General features: G+C 36.5%; 1 protein-coding gene across 1 annotated transcript in view; it reads right to left on the bottom strand.

Moving 5' to 3' along the window:
• LOC135220464 (protein transport protein Sec16A-like) overlaps positions 1-23,172 on the bottom strand; it is a 92,421-nt gene that overhangs the window by 4,277 nt on the left and 64,972 nt on the right. Inside the window, exons 12-22 of the mRNA XM_064257595.1 lie at positions 22,848-23,002; positions 22,012-22,576; positions 21,063-21,244; positions 20,375-20,427; positions 18,440-18,478; positions 17,203-17,438; positions 11,184-11,603; positions 10,504-10,686; positions 8,009-8,153; positions 7,506-7,786; positions 2,947-3,018 (exon numbers count right to left, since the gene is read on the bottom strand). Coding sequence (XP_064113665.1) covers positions 2,947-3,018; positions 7,506-7,786; positions 8,009-8,153; positions 10,504-10,686; positions 11,184-11,603; positions 17,203-17,438; positions 18,440-18,478; positions 20,375-20,427; positions 21,063-21,244; positions 22,012-22,576; positions 22,848-23,002 — 2,331 coding nt within the window. The remainder of the gene's footprint in view (positions 1-2,946; positions 3,019-7,505; positions 7,787-8,008; positions 8,154-10,503; positions 10,687-11,183; positions 11,604-17,202; positions 17,439-18,439; positions 18,479-20,374; positions 20,428-21,062; positions 21,245-22,011; positions 22,577-22,847; positions 23,003-23,172) is intronic.

Raw genomic sequence — 23,172 nt, 5'->3', positions numbered from 1 at the left:
TACTGCTGGTCAACCGCCTTTGCTATTTACAGTTAACTACTGTGAGTAGTACATATACTGATATCAAACTTATGTTGTCTGTATTCATTCTGTAGGTCTCACTCATGACGCGAATGGGTCTTGACATTTTTGTTACAACAAACGATGATATTACTGGAAAAAGAATCTTAAAAGACTTAAAGACACCTCATTTAATATATCTGTTCACCACAGTCTAAGTTCCTCATTGAACGAGTGGCTTACAAGCTCGCCTACTGATTCCACAGTCCGAAGTTCTGTTCCGCCAGTGTGGAATCAGAGGAATTTATTTCTAGTATAGTATTTAGAAATTAATTTCTCGATATAATGTGCTTCAGATCCCACAATAAGCTGTAGGTCCCATTGCAAGGTAACCAATTTGTTCCTAGCCAAGTAAAAATATCTAAACCTTCGGGCCAGCCCTAGGAGAGCTGTTAATTAGCACAATAGTTTGGTTAAACGAAGATATACTTAACTTGACCACAGTCTATTTGGACCCAAAGCTGGTAGGTTATTGCAAAGACTCAGACCTAGCTTACCCAAAGCTAGCAGGTTACTGCAAACACAATTTAAAGAGTTTACCAGACAGTATTTGTGAGGGATTATTTTTTAAAATGCCACTCCCTCTTGAAGTAGGCATGCACCTCTAAGAGGTAAGTTAGCTATGTCACGAGGATATGGCAAATAAAAAAAATTCATATTGGAAGATAAAATACAACACAAAAATTGTGGAGGTATAAGTCCTTAACGTGACATGTTCCCAAAGCTATGGATATTACAATATTAATCTGATTCTCTGGAGGCATTATAGTGCACATGGAATTGCCATTTGAAATTCTCTCTTTTTTAAATGAAAATGGTAAAATAGAGTTTTTGATTATATATGTATATGTGTATGCAGATACTGATGCTATATTGTCCTTTATGTATATTTATTATATCCATATCTCAATGATGGATTCTGATACATAATCCTGCAATTGTGAAAACTGTCAAGAGTAATAAAGCTCAACTGTTAGCATTGCTGCAAACACATGAAAAGTGAAGTACGTGATTGTGGTGCCTGGAGATCCAGGCAGTGGTTTGTGATGAAACAAATATGTATTCTAAAACTAGTGAATCAATTAACAAAGACAGCTTCTCTCTAATATGGTACTATATTCCTTTGGTCATTTTATCCCCATTTGAGTAACTAATACAAAAACAAAACTCTGTTATTGATTGGCTACACTATTCTTAATTCAGTTTTTAACATCCCACAAATAAGTATTCTCATCATCCACTGGCATACAACCACTAAATAACAAAACTTTAAAAGGGTTACCTGAATTGCAAAATACAAATGGTTCAGTGCATTTATTCATACCATTTTCAGTAAGAATGAAATTGATAGGTGAAAGGCTTAACATGTAAATTATTTGAAAACCAAAAGCATATCCATGAAAGCCTAATCAACACTGATACTAGAAGTTAACGTGTGATCAGCATTACATACATGTATTGCTAACGAAAGACGTGAGTGACACCCACACAATTTACGAGCTCGTGTCTGTCACTGTGACAAAGTGCCAATAGTAACCAAAACGCTGCACAGTATAACATTACAAAATGGTCATAGACATTCAACACCTTAGAGAAGAGACTTTAAATGACTCATAACAAGACACACAAACCATCACCATAACTACAGGTAATATAAACAAGGCAATGCTGATTTTCTTGATACGCTCTTCAAGCAGTGTGCAGAAATGAGTGTCATCTATGAAGAAGTGAGCACACAAGCATTACAAAATATGTCAGTAAGCTGTTGGCCTGTACTTTAACATCTAAAATTAAAAAAACCCAAACGCAAGCCAAAAAACACTGCATAAAATAAACCCAAAACCAAGCAAAAATGGACAAAAGGCCCAAACCATATTGTGAGACATTGGACTTAAAAGCTTTTGTAAATAAAGGATGGTGCAAAGGTAAAGGTCCTTCTCAGCTAATGGATAAGAATTCAGGAAATATATCAAGTGACCAAAAAAAGGATAAGGTTTATCAAATATCTTACAATTTCAATAGTACCTCCACAAAACAAGAAACTGAAAAAGGGCATGGATTTTTTTTTAAGGTTTCACATCAAGTATGTGATGCTCACTAGGAATGGAATTCAAAATGTAAACTTCGACAAAATTAAATAATTTAAAGTTATATTCTTGACTAAAATTATCTGGAAAATAATGGGATTCCAATAAAGTACATTCACACACATACATTAAAAACATAAGCACATTGGTAAACCAACCTCAACAATGACATATAAGCCTTGTTTGGAAACAAGTCCTCTGAGTACGTACATATTGCCATTTTTCAGTCAGCACTAGTATACCACATTGTATCACAAATCTTGAAATCATCTCGGATTTCCACCACTCGAGCTGAATGGCGGAGGCAATTGCTGTTCTGTCACCTGGTAATTTCATGCTTCACAATCATTCACTTCAAGCTGGACAAGTGTGATTTTACAAAAATAATTTCAATGGTTTACAAAAAGGTTGTAATTAAAACACTCAAGCCTGTGTATCACACTGTGCTCAAACACTTCCAACTGATAATCACAGCATTCAAATACAAAGCAAACTAGCTAGAGTGTCTCCATTCAACAATGAAGGGTGAAAACAACAACAAAAATTTCCAATAATAATGCATAAGAACCTGTATAAATTACAGAATGCTCAACTGGAGTTGCAGGAAATTTTTCTGAGGAAAACACCGTGCAGAAATGCAGTATATTTTAGAGAGATATGGACAATGAACATCACATAATTGTGCGCGCAAATCACGGGAAATAAACCCAAAAAATCCAACCGCAGTGATCCGAATGACCTTTATCTCTAAAAACACCAAAGAGGCACGAGCTACGCTCTGTTTTTCCTTTTCTATTACCTCTGGATTGGTAGGGGGCCAGTCTTCCTCTAGCTCTATGGAACTTTCAGAAATATATCGCGACCTCCTCATCTAAGGGTTGAACGATATAAAAAGGTTATAAAAAAAAAAAGGACATGCCCTCTCTTCTAATTCTAGTATCATCATGGCTTAAAATTTACTCACTTGCTATAATGATTCAAGACCATGGGTCTGAACAAAAATAACACAGATCCCTCCGAGTTTTTATTTTTTACTTCTGGAGGAGTCAATAAATACGCTCTGCTTAACTAAACATTTAGAACTTTTGATTTATACTGGCTACATATCAAGTAAAAAGTCATACTACTACTCCTTCACAAAATTCGGTCAAGGAACTTTTTATACACCAAGCGTAAACCCATGTTCTTACTCCATTACGATAACTAAAAAGAAAAAATATAAAAAATATACATATTAGAGGTCACTCTTACCATTACTTACCTGACATAGCTGGCCAGCAAGTAATTCCTTATATGATTTGAAAACTTAACTTTTGTTAAGCTAAGATTCCTTAAAGATTATGAATAAAATATAAAAAACATGAAATTGAATAAAATTAAAAGTACAGTACTAAACTACTGGTCAACATTATTAAAGAATTGCTTATTCTAAAAAGATTTCAACAACTACGTTCACCTAAGATTTCCACAAAAGGACATCATCAATACTTACAACTACACGAAAAGCAGTCAAGTCTACTGGAAAAAAGAACTAAAGAAACATGCAACTTATGTTCACTAGCAAAATCTCAATTATATTGCATAATGAAGAGGGGTGTACATTGAGATCTTGAGCATGAGAAATAGTCAACTCCTTGCACTGAAATCAACTGAGATAACTACTAAAAACTAAGTAGTGTCAGTATCAAACTGATGGAACAAATGTTCTACCTCGAGTAAGGTAATAGAGTAGCCTAATTAAAATGCTTGAGAACTTCACACTAAATGTACAACTTGTTCATTTCACGAAAGGAAATCCTGGTTCAATATTGAACAGACACCACCATCAAGCCCAGGTCCGAATAATGAAAAATCAATCAAAGAAAAAGTGAAGCCTGTTTTTTTTTTTCGTATGGTGCTTTTACGTTGCATGGAACCAGTGGTTATTCAGCAACGGGGCCAACGGCTTTACGTGACTTCTGAACCACGTCGAGAGTGAACTTCTATCACCAGAAATACACATCTCTCACTCCTCAATGGAATAGCTGAGAATCGAACCCGCGACCACCGAGGTGGAATGCCAACACCATACCAACCACGCCACTGGTTGTGAAGATGTTACAATCTTGTCTATTAGAGAAAAAATTACTACAAGGTTGGGAATGAGAAGCAGGGAGGAATTTCTAACACTTGTAATACTGTTTGCATGGTGCAGTCTACCATGGCATCCTTTTGCTGTAAGTACTAAAGTTTACTTAGCCAATCTCTTCCCTTAATCAAAGATCCTTCCAACTAAAGTACTCTATCTCTAACTGCAAAAGGAGCACTTCTTCCAACTTACTGACAATCTTCCACTTAAAAAATGCATCAGTAAGTTGGTAGTAAGGAAGCATACAAATGATGTTCACAAAAAAAAAAATCATCATCATCGCTGCCTCCAATGCTGACACAAAAGAGCCAGAATCTCCAGTCTTCTGCCTAAAAGAGAGGAAGGTATTCTCACCAAAATAATTCCTGGACCTTCATGTATGTCTTTACTAAACCTTTCGAGAGCCAACCATTTGGGATTCCAAGGAAGCAACATTCATGGGGATGGGAGGACACAAGTTTTGCATTAAAAACTTTTTCAAGTACATTTTGTTTCATCACAACCTCAATGATTGTAAGATGCCTGAATCACTATTTAAGTGTAAGACCCAAGATACTGAAGATCAGTGTTTAAAAAGGTTGTAGGGTACAACAGAATACATATTTTTGCTATTTATTCTTACATCAATTTCAAGTGACTATGCAACCCAATTTATCACGCTACAATCACAAAAATTTAAAAACTACTTCCAGTTACCAATACAGGATTCTACTACTACATATCAAGGCTTCCTAAAAATAGCAATTTAATTATTCAAGCACCTTCCCTACATAACATGGTCTAATTAAATAAGACTGGGACATAAATTCTAATATTTCTAATCCCTACCAAACCAAGCATATTTAGTAAAATGTCAAGACAAAGCATGTTGAAGTAAAATACCAAAGCCCTAACACTGTACCTACTAATAATGGGACCTGGGGCATTTTACAACTGTTCTTCAACTTCAATTTCCATGTCTAGCAACTCTGGAAAACCTATCAGAGCAGAGCTCAACACCGAAAAGCAATCATACCCTATTGACATCATCTGGACTACAATAAGCAATCCCAAAGACTAAGTCTCAGAAATCACTAATGGATCACCAATAAAGCTCTCTGCTTCACTACAATCTTCATACTCATCCTCCTCATCTTCCTCAACATGCAGCTATTCAAATAAGAGAAAAGGAAAATAAAGTAAAAAAAAAAAAAAAAAACTTTGTAACATTAGTTACTTTTGCTTCAGGTGTGATTTCTGACATTTCAAATAAAAATGCCTAACAAAACTCCTTATCAATTACCTTCACTCAAAGAGAGAATTCTGACCTCTTAAATACTCATTTTTATGTAGGCTTTTATACCAGATAAAAAAATTCACAAAATTGGTAGAATACCAATATTCATTTGACTGTCACATGAGGATTAACCTTCTCCAAATGGAGAAAAGCAACAGCCACTTAATACTTATATATGTCATTTCAATACAAAATGAATTATGAATTTATTTTGTAATGCTTAACAGAAGGATTTGCTCCTTGATGTCACGCAAAAAACGAAACCCTTGAACTTGTCTAGTTTCCTTAGTTACAGTTAAGTAAGAATTGACCAAAGGAAATTAATAAACTGTAAATGGAAAAATAAATACAACAGCTGGGGCTGAAAGGTCTCTGTTAGAGCCATCTACTATGAGCCATGCTAGGCAAATTGTAAGTGATATCCTCCTGCAGGGAGGGGACCTGTATGTTATATCAAGGGTTATTTAATTTTAGAAAATAGGAAAAGTTAAAACTTGGTCCTACACAAAAATACAAGCACAAAGCTGTCCTTCTCACAGAGCTGGGTAGACTATCTGAAAATAGGTAGTTTTTGCAAGCTCTATAGGGAAATACGAGAAGACCACCTTTGAGTCATTAATATTCAGAGCTTACAATATATCAATATGCACACTCACATGAGGTTCACACCAATAAGACAACTAAAAAAACTGGTGACTAAAAAGAAGTCTTGATGTTAAGAGATAAAGCCACAGTCAAGAGAAAACGGCAAAATGTAGATGAAAACAAATATGAATACAAAAACCTATATGCATACACAGCCATTACAAACTGTCAGAATTTCTAAATCAAAATAATGTGGATCTTTCCAAGTAAGATTACATCATCTTGAACTCAGTCCAAAGATCCAAGACATTACCATGAAGACTCAAAATTTATTATGGTAGTGGGGACAAAAGTTGCCCTTGAACCAGTACAAGATCTCTGTCCTTGACTGAACAATTACAAACAAACAGTAAAGAGCAGAACAGGTCACAAGAGAATGTGGGATGCTTTGTTTGGGTGTTTGTTATGGGCTACTCACAAGGTGGGCCCTGGAAGGAGCATTTCATATATTTCCGAGGAAATATATGAAACCAGAGTAAAAAAATGTCATCAAAAAAGTCAACGAAACCTGAATCATATGAAAACCAGGCCATACGAAATATGAGGTTTGACTGTATTAACAATTAAAAATTTTAACATTGGAAATAAAGTGGCAAAAAAAACTAACAATTAGCAATCCACAATCATCAAATACAACCAACAAATAATGGCAACTTCCTTCTAATCATTCCTGGCAACAAACTGAGGAAAGAAACAAAATCACAAGACTTCTCAGTTCAACTTGTAACAGCAACTGGAAGACTGACCAAAGATGATGTCAGATGTGTTAGGAAGTGGTTTTAGGGAAAGTAAAACCTCTCTTGGCTACCACAGTCAGTATTTCAAAGGTAGCTTAATAATGGTCCAGATTTTCTCTAAGCAACAGGAAACATATTTACAATACTAGGCTTTGTAATTACGTAAGACAATACTAGGCTTTGTAACTGCGTAAGATGAGAAACTTCATGGTCGAATGTTAAGTATGCGTGTGCGTGTGTGTGTGTGCGCGCATGTGCACAGGTGCTTGCAAAAACTGTTAAATGAAAACATACTAATAAAGCCATCAGGCAAAACTCATCATTACAATAATTAACAAGGACATGCTTAATGTAATCACTGAAACTGAATATAAGTAACAGTGGAGGAAAAAGGCAGTTAATAAAAAATGAAAGACACATACAAGGGAATTTGCATAATTCTACAAGAAATCACTTTTTGATTCTGTATTTCATTTCATATTTAATAAACTTAAATAAATATACGTACAGATGTAATGTAAAAGACACTTGACATGCATGGCAAAACCAAGCTGCAATGTCTTTCAACTTACCAAGGAACTATCTGGTAATGAAGTTGGCGGGACTTGAGGTAAAGGCTGCTGTGGTGGTTGTTGCTGCTCCATTGGTTGCATATTTGGGGGCTGCTGAGAACTGCTGCTGCCCTCTGATGCAGGACCAGGGACCATAAATGAAGGGGGCGTGGGGGCTCCGCTTGGGATTGGCATAGGACCACCGGGAATGGGAGGATTTCCACCCAATGGGTTTAACATTGGATTTGGGCCATTGAGAGGTTGCTTGGACGAATCTTTTTCGGTATTAACATATCTCGATTCTAGAAAGACAAAAAGAGGGCCAATTCAACTACAAGATAAAGAACTCATTTTGATCTAGGATTCACTAAAAGAACAAACAAGAACTCCTATGCATTTAGTCATGTTACCACCATATCAAATGAAATGGTGTAACCATGTTTTGCAAGTACTAACCATTAAAAAATTAACAGATTCAAATGAACATTTTAACATTTTGAAAAGAACGAAATCTGGCTTCTTACTTCTGGGTCCTGCTCTTGCTAGGAACATAGGTGGTGGTGCTCCAGGTCCACCAGTAGCAGATTTTGGAGGTGGTGGAGGGGGGTTGTTTAATTCTTCCTCTCCATCTTTATTCTCCCACCTTTTCTTTTCTTCATTCCATACAATCTGCAAACATCAAAGGTAATGTAGCAAACACAGGAAACATTGAGAGGCAAACTTCACTTGAACTAAATTTACACCTAAATAAGTGGAAAAGGAGGCAAGTGTTTCCCCCCATGTTCGCGGGGGAGGCGTACCAGAATCCTCCTTCCCCCCGCAAAAAGCAAGAATCCGCGAATAGTTGAACCCCTAAATAAATGTTTAAAACTGCCTATTTTGTTAGTTAAAATTAAAAAAAGCCCACTAAAATTGTTTACACCTGGTTTCTTAAAAAGCTTTATCACAAAAAGTGCATTTTATGAAGAGAAAAAAAAATTTATGGATATTTCTCATAGAAAACTACCATGGATAGGCAAATTTTTCATGAATAATGGGTATATATCTTCCAGAGAGAAATCTGAAAATCCTTGAGTCTGGATTCCAAAGTGCGCGAGTGGGGGGGGTTCACTGTACTATAAGGAAAACATTTTTAGTCATATTCATACCTTCCTCATTCCAAAGATATACAAAGGCTTTATCAATGAGTAAATGTTGGAAGAGAGTCAAGCTAGAGAGCTACATAGAAATAATAATTGTTCAAATGGGAAATCCACAACATCCATTGCAAAGAAATTTGTATTTTCCTTAACAATACAAACCACTACATCATGTAACTGCATATCCATAAGTGCACGCATGCAAACATCTGTGAATAAACTTGCTATGAAGAATACCACTAGCTAATTAAAGCCTATGCGACTAATTGTGAATTAGCCTGAATTTCACCCTGCCATGCATTCATAGAAGACGAGAGAGAGAGAACGGGCAAAGAGGGGTGGAACGAGGGTAACTGGAAAGGTTTAATGTAGTGGGTTTGTTCTGAAGAGGTATTTGAAAAACATTTGATGCTATCTACATAGAAGTACTAAGAAAATTAAGACCTGATACAAATCTCTAACCCACAAGCATTTCATATATATTAGAGCACAATCAAAACTAAATACCCAGCCTGTTAAGATGATAAAGTATGCAAATAACTATTGCTGCTGTTACAGACTCCCCTCAGGTCAGAAATGGTTTTTAAAGCCTCAATAGAGATCTGGAAAAACCTCTGGTAAGGGAAACCATAACCAAGACAATATTGGTCAGCTATTCTTCACTTTATGGTCTTTTTACAGGTATTACATATACGATAGCTAATGATTGTTTGTTTGTTTGTTGTTTTTACGCTGCATGGAACCAGTGGTTATTCAGCAATGGGACCAACGGCTTTGTGTGACTTCTGAACCACGTTGACAGTGAACTTCTATCACCAGAAATCTCACACCTCAATGGAATTCCCGAGAATCAAACTCACAGCCACCGAGGTGGCAGGCCAAGACCATACCAATCATGCCACTAAGGCGCTTGAAAGCTGGTGATCCCTTTGACTTGGAGCTTTCACTCCGAATGGTAAAAAACAGAGCCAATAAAAAAAAGAAGGAATTGTTCATATGCTATCTTTTAACTTTTGAAATTATATAACTGCTCATATTTTTCCAAATACGTATCATTTGCGATTTTGTTATAAGATATCCTACTTGACCATCTTCTGTAACATGCATTTCAACAGACAAATGGTATCACTAATGTTGATTGCATTGTATAACCATGCAGGCACTCTCCGGGTTATGTTGGGTTCAGGTTATGTTGTCCCGGAGACTTTTCGGCGCCATTAACCCTGATTATTTGGTGCCGTAAGTGGTTTTACAGCACTGTAACCTGGATTTACGGCGGCTGCATAACCATAACAGCACTGTAAGATATAACAATTTGTCGAAAATTGTATTTTTCCTAACTATACAAACCTGAGGTCCTTTAACAATAGAAAGTATATTCCTATTGTTAAAGGACCTCAGGTTTGTAGTTAGGAAAAAAATGTCGAAAATTGTATTTTTCCTAACTATACAAACCTGACGTCCTTTAACAATAGGAATACACTTTCTATTGTTAAAGGACCGAAAGGTTTGTATTACGTATCGGAACAAATATTGATTCCCGTTATATTTATGATGCTTCATGTTACAACAATTTCCAGTTTACATCATGCAGGCAGGGACGGAACCCCTGCTGTAAACCGGGGACTGCCTGTCCACATGTTTTGGACACATTTATGTTTGTTGAATGAGTTTTTCTTCTTCTCTTTTTGGATATAGAAATTATATATTGTGGAGGAATGTTTTCAGTTGCGGCTCTTAAGATTACTCTGTGGTTTCACAAATTTTTATCATGTTTGATCAGACATCCTTGACAGACATGCTAAAGGACCTTGACCTTTTGCATACACCCACTATACATTAGTGAAAACTCAACACTACAGAATACACTTCCGACTTACTGAAGGATTTTTATCATCTGGAAGCACTGCTTGCTTAGTATTAGTTTTCCACCTAAATAGGGATCCAATTGACCATCCAGTGCTTTTCTCTTGAGAGGGGTCTGGGTTTTTCTCCTTGTTTTTCTGGCCGTCTTCTGAATTTTCATTTTCCTTAGAGGTAGGTTCAGCCATATCATTAGACGTCTGAAATGAAACAGAAAAACAAACCAATGACATACATCAAAAATTTTCACTATGTATCTAAACAGCCTTTTATTAAGTTTTCAATTTCATCCAGGTTTTTCACTTTTCTGTATGACCATGTCACCAAGGTAGTGTATTTCCAAAAACATAAAACACATTATCACACTAGTACTACAATATACATTATTACATTCAAATATTAATGCATAAACTCAAGTACAACACCTAGGCATGAATAACTGTACACAGTGCTACAGCATCCATCCTGCATGCCACATTTAAAGCCAAATAAAATATATATTACGATGCTAAATTATTCAACAGCCAGCAGCAAGATTTGTGAGCATTTTAAATAAGGAAAATAAAACAAAAATAAAATCAATCCGATTCACAACAAACCAATTACATACAAAAGTAGGCAACCTAAAATACTCTACTAAAATAAAACAAAAAAATGCCATGATACAAAAATGGTCGTGCACAGGGCCCATTAATACCTGCGTCACATGACTGTTAAGGCCCAGTGGTGGAGGAAGTGGACTTGACAAAAGTGGTGAATGTTGAGGTAGTGGTTGGAACATAGGAAGGGAGTTGGGTAAAGCCATGGATGAAGTGGAGGATTCCAGACTTGGAGAAAGAGTTGCTGTTGTGGTCGTGGTTGACCCAAGACACTCGGGAATTTGGCTCAGTGAATCTTGAACAGATTCTGACGGCTCAAAGGGCTGATGTGAAGGTGGCTGCTGCAGTGACGTGGGAATAGTGCTTGTAACAGCCAGGGGCTCCTGATTGCTCACCAGAGATGTGGGGTGACGATGACGCAACTGGTATTCTACGTCGGTGTCCGATTCGCGTGCCCCTACCTCCTCAATATCTTCATATTCATACAGGTCACCACCAAACTCATCATACTCATCATCCTGGTAGTCATAACGATAATCATCATCATCATCATCATCATCTTCAGTCAAAACAGGGTGAAGACCATCCTCTACGCTATGGTCAACAGGATAGGTAAAAACTGTGTAACAGGGTACAGAAGTATTGTTATACCTATAGGAACACTTCTGATTACTGCTAGGACTACAGGAAAATGAATCTATTTGGTGAATATCGTCTGCGATGAAAGAATCTACAGTATGAGGAGGACTGTCAGATGTAAGAGGGCAACTGGACGGTCTGGAGTTTTCGTCATCACTCTCATCACTTTGAGCAGCTTTCAATCGGGCCTCGGCTCTGGCAATGTCTGTATCTCGCCCTAACCTGGCATGTTCATCACAGAGATTAGGGGCTTGACAGCAAATGGTATCTACTTGATAAGTGCGTGGAGGAGGAGGAGATACTCTAGAAGTATCGCTACATCCCGATCCTAATTGTCGAGGAGATATTGGATCATCTATTGGAAAGGAGCCACCAAACACGAGAGGATTTGTAGGAATTTTCAACTTGTGAGAATTAGGAAGCATGGTCGAAGGGAAAGTGCGAGGGATGCGTGAAGGGGGAACCACACGATTAGGGTGGTTAGCAGGCAGTGAAGCCATTGTCAGTTCCATGTTGGTGACTCTACCAGGGAATGCCTGCACTGTGGGAGGCGAGCGTCCCTTATGCTCAAGGTGCTTAGCTTTGGATGCCATACTAACAGAGGATCTAGAAGGTTTAGTGCTACGATTGCCTTCCGGAGTAATGGAGCCAGTCTTCTGGTTTTTGGTAGTTTTCTCGGTCTTCTCCATGTCACTCGCCTGGGATTTGAAGGACACCCTCTTATTCTTGCTTTCAGCTTTCAGTGGAACCGACGGTTCTTGAGTAACCTCTCCTTGGCCAATTTTCTTAGGATTTTTGTTGGCTTGCTTGGCACCATTACTCCCCTACGTTTATAGGGACAAAGCAGTCAAGACTAAAAGGTCACCTACTTGAATCTCTACAAAATTTAGCTTCTACAAAGTAGCTTAAACAACATTGGTGTCTGTTACCAAACTACATATCTATTATTCAGTTCTTGTTGTAATATTTGAAATATTAAGACACCTTTACAAGCTGAGGTTAATATTAATCCAGTTCAACAGAGACTCAAGGTGCCTTTGAAAAGTAGAGCATCTAATCGGTTACTAAAAATAATTTATATATTTTAAAACATTTTTTCTACAAGACAAAGGAATTGACAAAGTAATGAAATAATGGGCCTTGTGGCATTTCAAAACACTGGCGACTCCAATAAACATTGCAAAACAGCTCTCGCCAGACACACAAGATTCCATGTCTACTTTTATCTATGTCAAAACAACACATATGAGCATAATGACTCTCTTCTAGGTAAAAACAAAGAACCAAATGAGGAAACCTAAGCAAAATAATGGCAAGTAAAGCTATTCTCTCACGACTCACGAGAACATCAAACAAAACGAAGGGAAAACAACCTTTAGCCTAAAAGTAACGGAAAAAGTTTTTATTTCATTCAAAAGCAAAGTACAGTATGCTGAACTTTTGAAGAGCAGAGCCAAGAAATATTTAACCAGATCACATCAAAACTCCTTTAAAAACGTTCTGCATAGCTGGGGTAAGCCAAGGTTCAATGCCAGCACAAGCAACATTTAAAAAGAACTTCCAATAAATTCAGGTTGAAAGCCTATTTCCAAGTAACTAAATATTCGAATAATGCAAAGAGAATTTATGCTCCTTCAATGAAAAAATAAAAAAAATGGGACAAATCTATACAAATTCCATTAATCAACCCCAAATTACTACATAACATGCAATAAAAACAGGCTTATCTTTAGTTTTGCATTCAGTACATTCACCTTTTAATTACAAGTGGGAAACTGATCACAATTCTTTCTATATTATTTATAAATTCCCTATTTCTTCAATCCACGTTCATAAAAATTTACTAACATTACTTAGACAATAAATGTCAATGTATGAGAAAAGATTTATTTTCTCCTCTGAAACCATAACCTACATTTTGAGCTCTGTATTGAAGTTATTCTATAAAAAAAAAATGCCTAAAATTTACTATAAAAAATACAAAACCACACAAAAAAATTAAACCTTTCTTTTCTTCAGAGGCTAAAATTAAGCATCAATGTCAAAACACCTAAGTACCTTAAATCTAAGAGTTTCTAAACAATACTGTATGCCACTTAAGAGGTTGACTTATCTGGGTATCTGGAACACCAAAAATACATACCTATTCTAGTATTCTATCGAATTTTACAAAATATTTTTAAGCAATATTTTATTATGTCTTATGAAAAAAGATATTGCACAATGTTTTACACGGATCATTCAATGTGTCAAATTTTATTTATAAATAATTGTTTACACGCCAGTAAGGACCCCTCTTAAAATCATACTGCACATACACAAAACCACCAATTTTCGCAGCCTCAGCAAACACTGTAACTTGAGTAGCCTATGTACACTTTGTGTTACCTAAGGTTGTTTCAGTTTGTTTGTTTGTTTAGTTTGTTTGTATGGTGTTTTTATGTTGCATGGGACCAGTGGTTATTCAGCAACGGGGACGAACGCCTTTACGTGACTTCTGAACCACGTCAAGAGTGAACTTCCATCACCAGAAATACACATCTCTTACACCTCAATGGAATGCCTGAGAATCAAACACCGAGGTGGCAGGCCAAGACCATACCAATCACGCCAGTGAAGTACTTAAGGTTGTTTCAGATGCAACTATATTTGGTATTCTAAACAGAACATATACCTGCACTACCAAAGATTTGCAATCCTGTAAAGACCTACTCTTCATGAAACTCTCCCCATACAAATACACAGTGGACAACCTTCCCCCCTCCCTTCGCGGTTCAGGATTCGCATTTTTTTTTTTTATGAACATACATCCACATTTTTCGCCGAAAATTCACTAACTCGCAGTGTTTTCCATAGAGATTCACTAATTACTGTATTTTCATATTTTCAGGACCAAATGCATTTTTTGTGAAAAACTATTAAAATACTTTGGTATAAGCATTTCTAGAGGGGCATTTTGTATTTGAACTATCAAAATAGGCAGTTATACGCGCTTTTATAGTGGCGTCAAGTATTTGTAGATTTTAGGGTGTCAACTGTAAATTATTCACAAAAAACAGAAAAATTTAATAGAGTAGCACCTCAAACTAACAAATGCTTTGGGGTTTGCCATTCCAATAACTAACAAAGTGTGTTCAGTACCACAGACCCTATATTTAAGTTACACTCTAATAACTTGTAGATAACTTACAAAATAAACTAACCTGTAGTACTTCCCATTTAACATTCAAATTATGAGAAATTTCTAAAAACGTATCAAATCGGAAAAGGTATTAAAGGAAAAATTACACATATTATGGTAGCTTAGTTGAGGTGCTCAATTTAAGGTGTTACTGTATTCAGATTTGAAAACGGCTTCCTAAAGCTATTTTCAAAATTATCCTGGAGAGTGGAATCGTTTTGATTTTGAAAAAATAAAAGGAAAAGTCTTACTTAAAAACCTTCCCTATTTGTCTTAAAAACTTCCCTATTTGTCAAGCTCACAGCACATTTATAAATACCTCTACCTTCTTGACAAATTTTTTCCTCTGTTTATTGAGAATTACACCAAAGTTTACCGATTGTATAACAATGTACTGTATTGTGAAGAGCAGCCAAATTATTACACAAAGAATATTTTTTATCTCAACAGAAAAAAATTCTTGAATAAGGATAGTTTGATATTTAAATGTGCATTTCTATTAAACATTGGCAGTATGTTGTTGAATAAACATTACCTACTAATGGATTGATTCAAGTCCTTTTGTTGCATAGGTTGGTTTCACATGAAATGAATAGTATACGTAATGTATACTGTATTTCACACAAAGCATGTTCCTACATTAGATTTGCAATACTTGTAATGACAAGGACTTACTCTCTATGAAATCTACACAACCAAGCTCCAGGTATTCATAAAAAGCACTTTCTACACTGCTCCCTAAAACCTTTTGTTAGAGACTGCAAAGTCTGGGACAATTGATAACTATATACGATAACTATATACATGAGCTATACGCAAGTAATTCAAAGGTCCAGTGAAATAAATAAAACTTTTTATCTCCCTTGACTTATTTCCAATTGACAAAATCTATGGAATCTTTTACACAGTAAATTTAGTTCGAAAATGTCTGAATCTGTTTACTTCCTTTACTTAAAAAATGAAAAAACACAACATATGTTTAAGTCAGAGCCATTGGCTATTAACATTGAGATCATGATTTGAAAGACTGCAAACCTGCAGAAAAAATAGTACGTCACACTTGAAACTATGCTTACTGGCAATGCCTAACCAATGTAGCTGCAACAGGCACTACTATGAAGGAGCTGCCTTTCAGGAGAATGTTAACTTAGCATTCTGTCTCAATACAGTTTCTGAGAATCAAACAAAGTAGTAGTCTCTATAGAATTTTTTCATTACACAGTACAAAGAAACAACCTACAATTTTTCTTAAGTGTAAAAGTATTGGTATTAATTTGTTCTGAAACTGTTCTCAGTATTTTTATGAACCATACACAAACTGACTAAATTAGAGTGCACTTATACCACTAAAAGGTTTAGGTTTAGTACTTCAAGTCAGAAGATATACAAGTGATTGACAAGTAGAAAGAAGGATTGCATTATCCACCTATACAATGCACCAACTTCCTTAGTCCATCTTAGGCTACTTCTGACTTCATGTTGCATGTAATTTAACTAAGGTGAAACTGTGTTTACATTCTCAGACGCTCCCAGCCTCTTTACAACACACACAGTGCTGTGCTATAAATTCTTAAATGCAATGAAATACACTCATAATTTCTATAGGAAGAGAAATCAAGGAAAAAAACTGTAAGGTCCATTGAATGAATGCACTACCAAGACTGTTCTAAGGAAACAAGGCTAATAACTGCGTGAAAATACCGTAAAAGAACTAACCAAGTAGGACACTGATTCTATAATTTTATGGCTGGCAGAATAAAATGACTATTTTCAGTCATATTACAACTGGTAATAATTACCAGACATGAGTCAACACAAGTGACTCATACGGATGGCCATTATCATAAACTATAACAATGTCTTGACAGGAGTAATTCAATTTCAAAATTGATTCCCCTGAAGTGCAGGAGGTACAAATGCTGAACACTTTACTTCTCATTTGCATTTCTGTTCCATCTGGCACAACATTATTCACAAGATATGTCAACGTAGATCTTAATAGACTTTGCTTCTTTGGCCAATAACAATCAACTTCACAGCAAACACAACAAAATGTAGGACAAAATGTCAGGCAACTAAAATTCTGATTAATAACTGCATTGCTTTATCAGTTAACTATATAAAAATGTCCACAAAGAAAGTCCCAAGATTTCCTGTGAGGTCTCTTAAATCCAGTTACATTACTACAGATCCCAACACATTAAATGAAAAGTATGGAAACTGAATTAGTTTTATCCCTCATGTCCCTTTCTCTACCAAACCAAACACTTGCCACATAAAACGAGTCCCTTTCTTACCTTCTTCCCTGTCATTTCTGCCCAGTATGCTTCTTCTTCCGCCGTTCTCTGAGCACCCGAGTTCTGAGGTGATTCTGGAGATGAAGACTGTGGCTGGTCAGCATCAATGCTACTTCCTGGATGCTGGTGTTGCTGATCCCATGGTTGATATGGTTGCTGATAAGGTGGATAGCTGCCAAGGCTATTGGGCTGTGTCATGGATGTAGCACTGTTTGACCGTTGCTCACTGGATACTTCTACAAGACAAAAATATAAGTTAATAGGTAATAAAATTTGAAAAATCTAGAATTAAAGACTAAAAAACACATATTCAAGTAGAATATGGTGCAATCTGTAATGTGTAATACATATACTTGTATATATATATATATTATATTATAATATATATAATATATATTTTATTATTTTTAAAATATATGATATATATATATCTATATAGATATATATATATATTATATATAGATATATATATGTATATATATATATATATATATATATATATATATATATATATATATATATATATATCATATATATATATATATCTATATATATTATATGGGGCAACACTTCAAATGAGCAGTCATAAAATTAACATAAGAGATGCAACTTTGATAACATCAAACTCAAGATTCCAAGCCTCTGGAAAATTTTAACGTCCAACTGAAATGAAATGTGGTGTTTATCTTTTCTGCTTCCTTTTAGCACTTTCAACCACACAAAATTTCCCTCTTAAAGAGTGTAAGCACTACACCACTACTTTCAGTATGTGATATATTCATGAGTTTACAGGGTCTGTCCCTCAACAAATTCTTAGGGACAATTCCTAATGTATGCAACACTGCATCCTTACAAGGTTATGTTACAAAGTCAGTATTTAAGAATGACAACTGTACTTTCATTTATATACTCAAGACTAAACTACTCAATAACTATACTTTAATTATATCTTTGTATCAAAAAATGTACTTATACTTTTTCAAATTTTAAAATCAAAAGTAGTGACAGTCTGTAGGGGCTCTAAACAACAGGATCCAATATATATAGTACACAATCTATTAACAAAAACCTAAATACACTCTACTCTCTCTTTACTTTTTGAGTTTGCTAATGAAATGTTACTCCTAACAAAGCATCTCATCGGTATACAAGGATGAATAACCCGATTAACTATCCTATACAGTATCTACTTCACTCTACAAAATCTACACAAACTATTCAAAATAAGTCTTATTACCTGAATCCGCAGTATACGCATTTACAGTTATACTGGGAACTGTGGCATGTGTAAAAGAATCCAATGATGGTTCAAGTTCAAAATGTCAAGAACCTAGTTAACTTAAGCAAGCTTTTATAAACATTCATACCAAACATGACAAATTTTTAACAAATTTGTATTTTTCATAACTTACAAACCTGAGGTATTAACATTAGGATAAATACTCAGCGCCAGCTGGAAACCGGTAAAGTTTAAAATAATTGTGTACGCAAGGGACTATTGGTATCTGTGCTTGGTCACAAGACATGTGGAGCCACCCACATAATCCTCTTTAACTCGTGACCCCGTTAGTTATTCTTCCAACCCACGTTAGTTGATAAAGGGGTGGTTAGAGGTAGGCCTTTGTATGTTAAGACCTCAAGTTTGTAAGTTAAGAAAAATACAAATTGGTTAAAAATTTGTGTTCATATACGAAACAAACCTTCAGGCTTAACATTAGGATAGACTTACTTTTGGTGGGATGTAAGTACTATTAACCAACTGGGAGTTTGCCACCGTTGATCAGTTTTCTGAATACCAGAATTCTACGAAACAACTGACCAGTATTTCAGAATCTAAGACATATATGAATATCATAGAGTCAGACTTCTGGGTTCTACACAATGTCATAGTTCATTGCGTCCGAGGAAGATAAGAAGATCTGTTCTTCTAACAAACCAATTCATCCACTCATGTAGGTTGTTATTCCTCTCCCCCCTGCTAAAGAGAGGAATGTCCTGCTACTGATAGGTATCTTACTGATACTAACCTAACAGTATGGCTACTTCACTCACCTGTATCTTGTCTGTTCCAGCTTATGATGATACTCTCTTCTTACTGCCTGAATAAAGGAGACAGAACAATTTGTTGAGCAGCCACCAAAAGACCCAAGGAAATTGTGTCCAAGAACCTCTGGGCAACCTTATTTATATACAGGAAATTGAAAATGGTTTTTCATAACAATGAACCAACTCTCAAATTTCCATGAACAGACAGACACCTTCATAACATTGCTCAACTTGAGCTTCGATACAGTCACAGACCCACCGTCACAATCATTTTAACAGTTATGTTCTTAATTGCAAGAAGGCACGTATTCCTCTAATGACCTTCTCTTCTGTATGACCCTATTGGTACAACTTGACAACAAGGAGTAGGCTTGACCGATCGCCTCTGTTTGGCCTGTTCCTTTACGTCTACCACTTTTAAGTTCTAGGTGACGTAGTTCTTTCTATAACCACAGAGTACTTTGACAGGTCAAACCGACCCTCCTTACGCATACTCACACCATACTGAGCATGACTAAGAAATGTATCTGTCATCATGACCTGTGCTGCATTGACTCATTATCCCAGATTCTTGGGCAAATTGGAACCGTTGTTCCTAACTACTTTTGAGTCTACGTCAAAAACCTGGTTATTGAGTACTCCCACTCTACCAAGGTCAGAGGAAGACCACCATCCACCGTCAGTTTCCTGTAACGTGACTGATGTATGTGCCTGGTGGTAATCCATCAAGTCTACTCTGATACAGAGTATGTTCTCACTTATCAGATCGGAGTTCTTATGTGCCCCATCCAGTTCACTGCTCCTGATTCATCTGAAGATTACTCAGTGTGAAGTGATGTTCACATGCCCACTCACCATTCCAATGTGTATCACTATACATGCAACTCTACAAGAAGTGCAAGGCTGCTGTTGTTATTCTCGTAGGCATAGCAACCTGACATTAAAGGCTACCGTGTAGCACTATCTGCTTCTTTACAGAAGGCGACCCATCCGACTTCCATTCAGTGCACATCAGGATAAAAGGGACATCTCACCTGGGACTCTGGATGGCAGCTCTACGTTATACAGCAAACCAACTGTCCTTCTTGGGTTGGTTCTCCTGATAAGCCTAACGCCGACCACACACCTGCATCATCTCTACCCACGTATCTGGAACGAAAACAAGATGGCGATGCACTCCTCTCCCCGCATGGAAAGGAGCAATTAGTCACAATTACTTCCCAAAGCACATCCTGATACATCCAAGCTTTGGATTTACAGGCAATCCATATGAATATGTGATATTCCAAAGCACAGGCAACGAATTAACTGTACCTGAAGAGTTTCTGCACCTACGACTTACTACAACGATGAGTACCTCGACGTCGAAATCGTCAAAGAAAATATCAGGGCATTTATCTGCTTCTTGTGATATCCAGGAAGTCGGGAAGCATGAGAAGGCTTCATGTTCACATGCCCGGCAAACAAAAAATTCAAAACAACAGGGGGGGCAAACCACCCCTCTATCTACTAACCTGGGTTGGAAGAATAACTAACGGGGTCACGAGTAAAAGTGGGGTATGTGGGTGGCTCCACATGTCTCGTGACCAAGCACAGATGCCAATAGTCGCTTGCGTACATAATTACTTAAAACTACCGGTTTCCAGCTGGCGCTGAGTATTTATCCTAATGTTAAGACCGAAGGTTTGTTTCGTATATGAACAACCAGAAATTGCAGATCACTTTGTTATATATACATCTGAGATTATTAGAATTAATATTTCTTACGTGCTAGGCAGTATACCTAATTCTGAACTCCTGACAACTATACTAACCAGGAGAGGCTGGAAGGCTTGAGTGTGACACATCTGCGGACTCTGGAGACATAACTCGAAGAGGCATTGACATCTGGCTGCGTATAGCCGGGCCAATAATTACTGCCATATCCCCCATACTGTGACTGATTTTGTGGTTGCATCATCATAGGGACATTCTCAGGGTGAGGTGAAGAACTCTCCTGTGGAGATAAAAAATATATTGTCACCCAAAACAAACTTAAAACTTTTTTTTTTTTTAAATATAATACACTTTCCATCCAACCCCTTTAATTGTAAAAAAAAAAAAACCTTGATGACAAAAGTCTCATGGCATTAAATGATGATGAAATCAATAATTCACACTAACTGAAAAATCATGACATTTGAAGACTTCAAGACTTTCATATAACAAAAATTATAAAACCATAGTAATCAATATATTCACTCATTCAGAACTATAGAATTTATCTTTTTAAAACAAAATTGAGTAGGATTTACCATTCAAACAGAACAAATTAATTACCCCTTAATATGTAAGGTTTAATGACATATGTATCTGCTGAGAGAGGTCAAATACATATGCAATCTGTTGTGATTACGTGTGACAGGAGAGGTTGAATGTTCATTTATAAAAGGCATCACCATAGGCTACTTTGTTTTAGAGTCAAATCACACTTTTTGACTGCTTTACGGCTTCCTGTATCATTCTGCAGTTGCTGTAAGTTGTTGGCTTGATTTAAAATATCTGATATTACTGAATTCTTGCTCTTCTCCTACTTTCCTTTCTTCACATATGACCAGTTAATTTGGTCTCGTCTGACAATAGAAAATTCATATCTTGGCTATAAACTATTCTACTGTCCTTGGACTTTGTTTGTTTACATTAGTAATCAACAACCCAAATGCATGTTACAATGATTTTGCTGTGTAGGCACACAGAAGTTCCTTAACTATAAACTTAACATACCTGAATGTGAGAAGTACTTTCCACACTTTGTCCACTTTCACTCTGCATGACTTGTGCAGCCGGCCCTTCATTAGGAGTACCAGAGGCTAAGGGATATGTAGGGATGAGTTGTTGATGGTATCCACCATCCATAGCATCTGCTGATACAGGATGTCCCTTGCTTAGGTCAGGTGTGGCCTGGCCTTGCTGATGGGAGGTGTCAACCCCACTATACCCAAGAGAATAAGAATCAGTAGTGGTCTGCATATTCTGGGAATACAAATCAGGAGTTGCGCTTGAACCCTGATACGTATTCGCTGATGAATAATCTTGGGTGTTGGACTGGTACTCCTTAGTTGACTGTGATGGTGCCTGTTCTGCTTCCTGCTGCCTGACGATCACCACCAGCGAGGCCAAATTTGTGAGCCACTGAGGATCTGGGATTTCAGCCACTTCTCCCTCATACATCTGATAGTGAAGGTCATGATACTTCAAACGTAGGCCAAGTTCATACACCTGAGCAAGGAAATCTCCTTGGTATGTGTGTGGATCTTTGCTTACTATCTGACTTATAACTTCACAATACCTGAAAAATATATAATTAAATTATCACTATTATTAATACCTTTACATTATTCACTTACTATTATTAATCATTCACCTCATTCTCAAACTTCAACAAGAATGGTTTGGTTCATTAAATTTGGACTAGCCTGAGAAAACTGAACACTAAACTTTAAACATCACAACAGAACTTTCTCAACACTTAATCTTATAAACTTTAATTCTGTCAGGTGCAACTTCTAAACTATTCCTGTTAGTTGACTTTAAAAACCAAAACTGTCAATTCACATCACCTGAGTGCTTCTGAAGGGAACCCAAATTCTGCTAGCCTGAGTGCATATATGAGTTTATAAGACTGGAACTTCTCCAAGACAGGGTTGCTTGGTTCAAGGGAACGAGCAAATTCATATATCTCTGTGCACTGGATGGCTTCATTGGTGGCAAATGCCTGATGAAGGAAAAAAAATTTTAATATCAGATATTTTTCAAAATTTTCAGATAATATAAATTTTGCTAAAACCAACACCACAGTCTCAAAAAATCTCTCAAAAACATAGTGATAATCAACAAAGTTTACAACACTTTATCCTTAGAGTAAGCTTCTCTGTTAAATACTCC

This window comes from Macrobrachium nipponense, chromosome 20 (assembly GCF_015104395.2).
Source record: "Macrobrachium nipponense isolate FS-2020 chromosome 20, ASM1510439v2, whole genome shotgun sequence".
In the NCBI taxonomy this organism is placed as follows: Eukaryota; Metazoa; Arthropoda; class Malacostraca; order Decapoda; family Palaemonidae; genus Macrobrachium; species Macrobrachium nipponense.
Note: the sequence above shows the minus strand (reverse complement) of the source record. Positions and strands in the feature narration are given on the sequence as shown.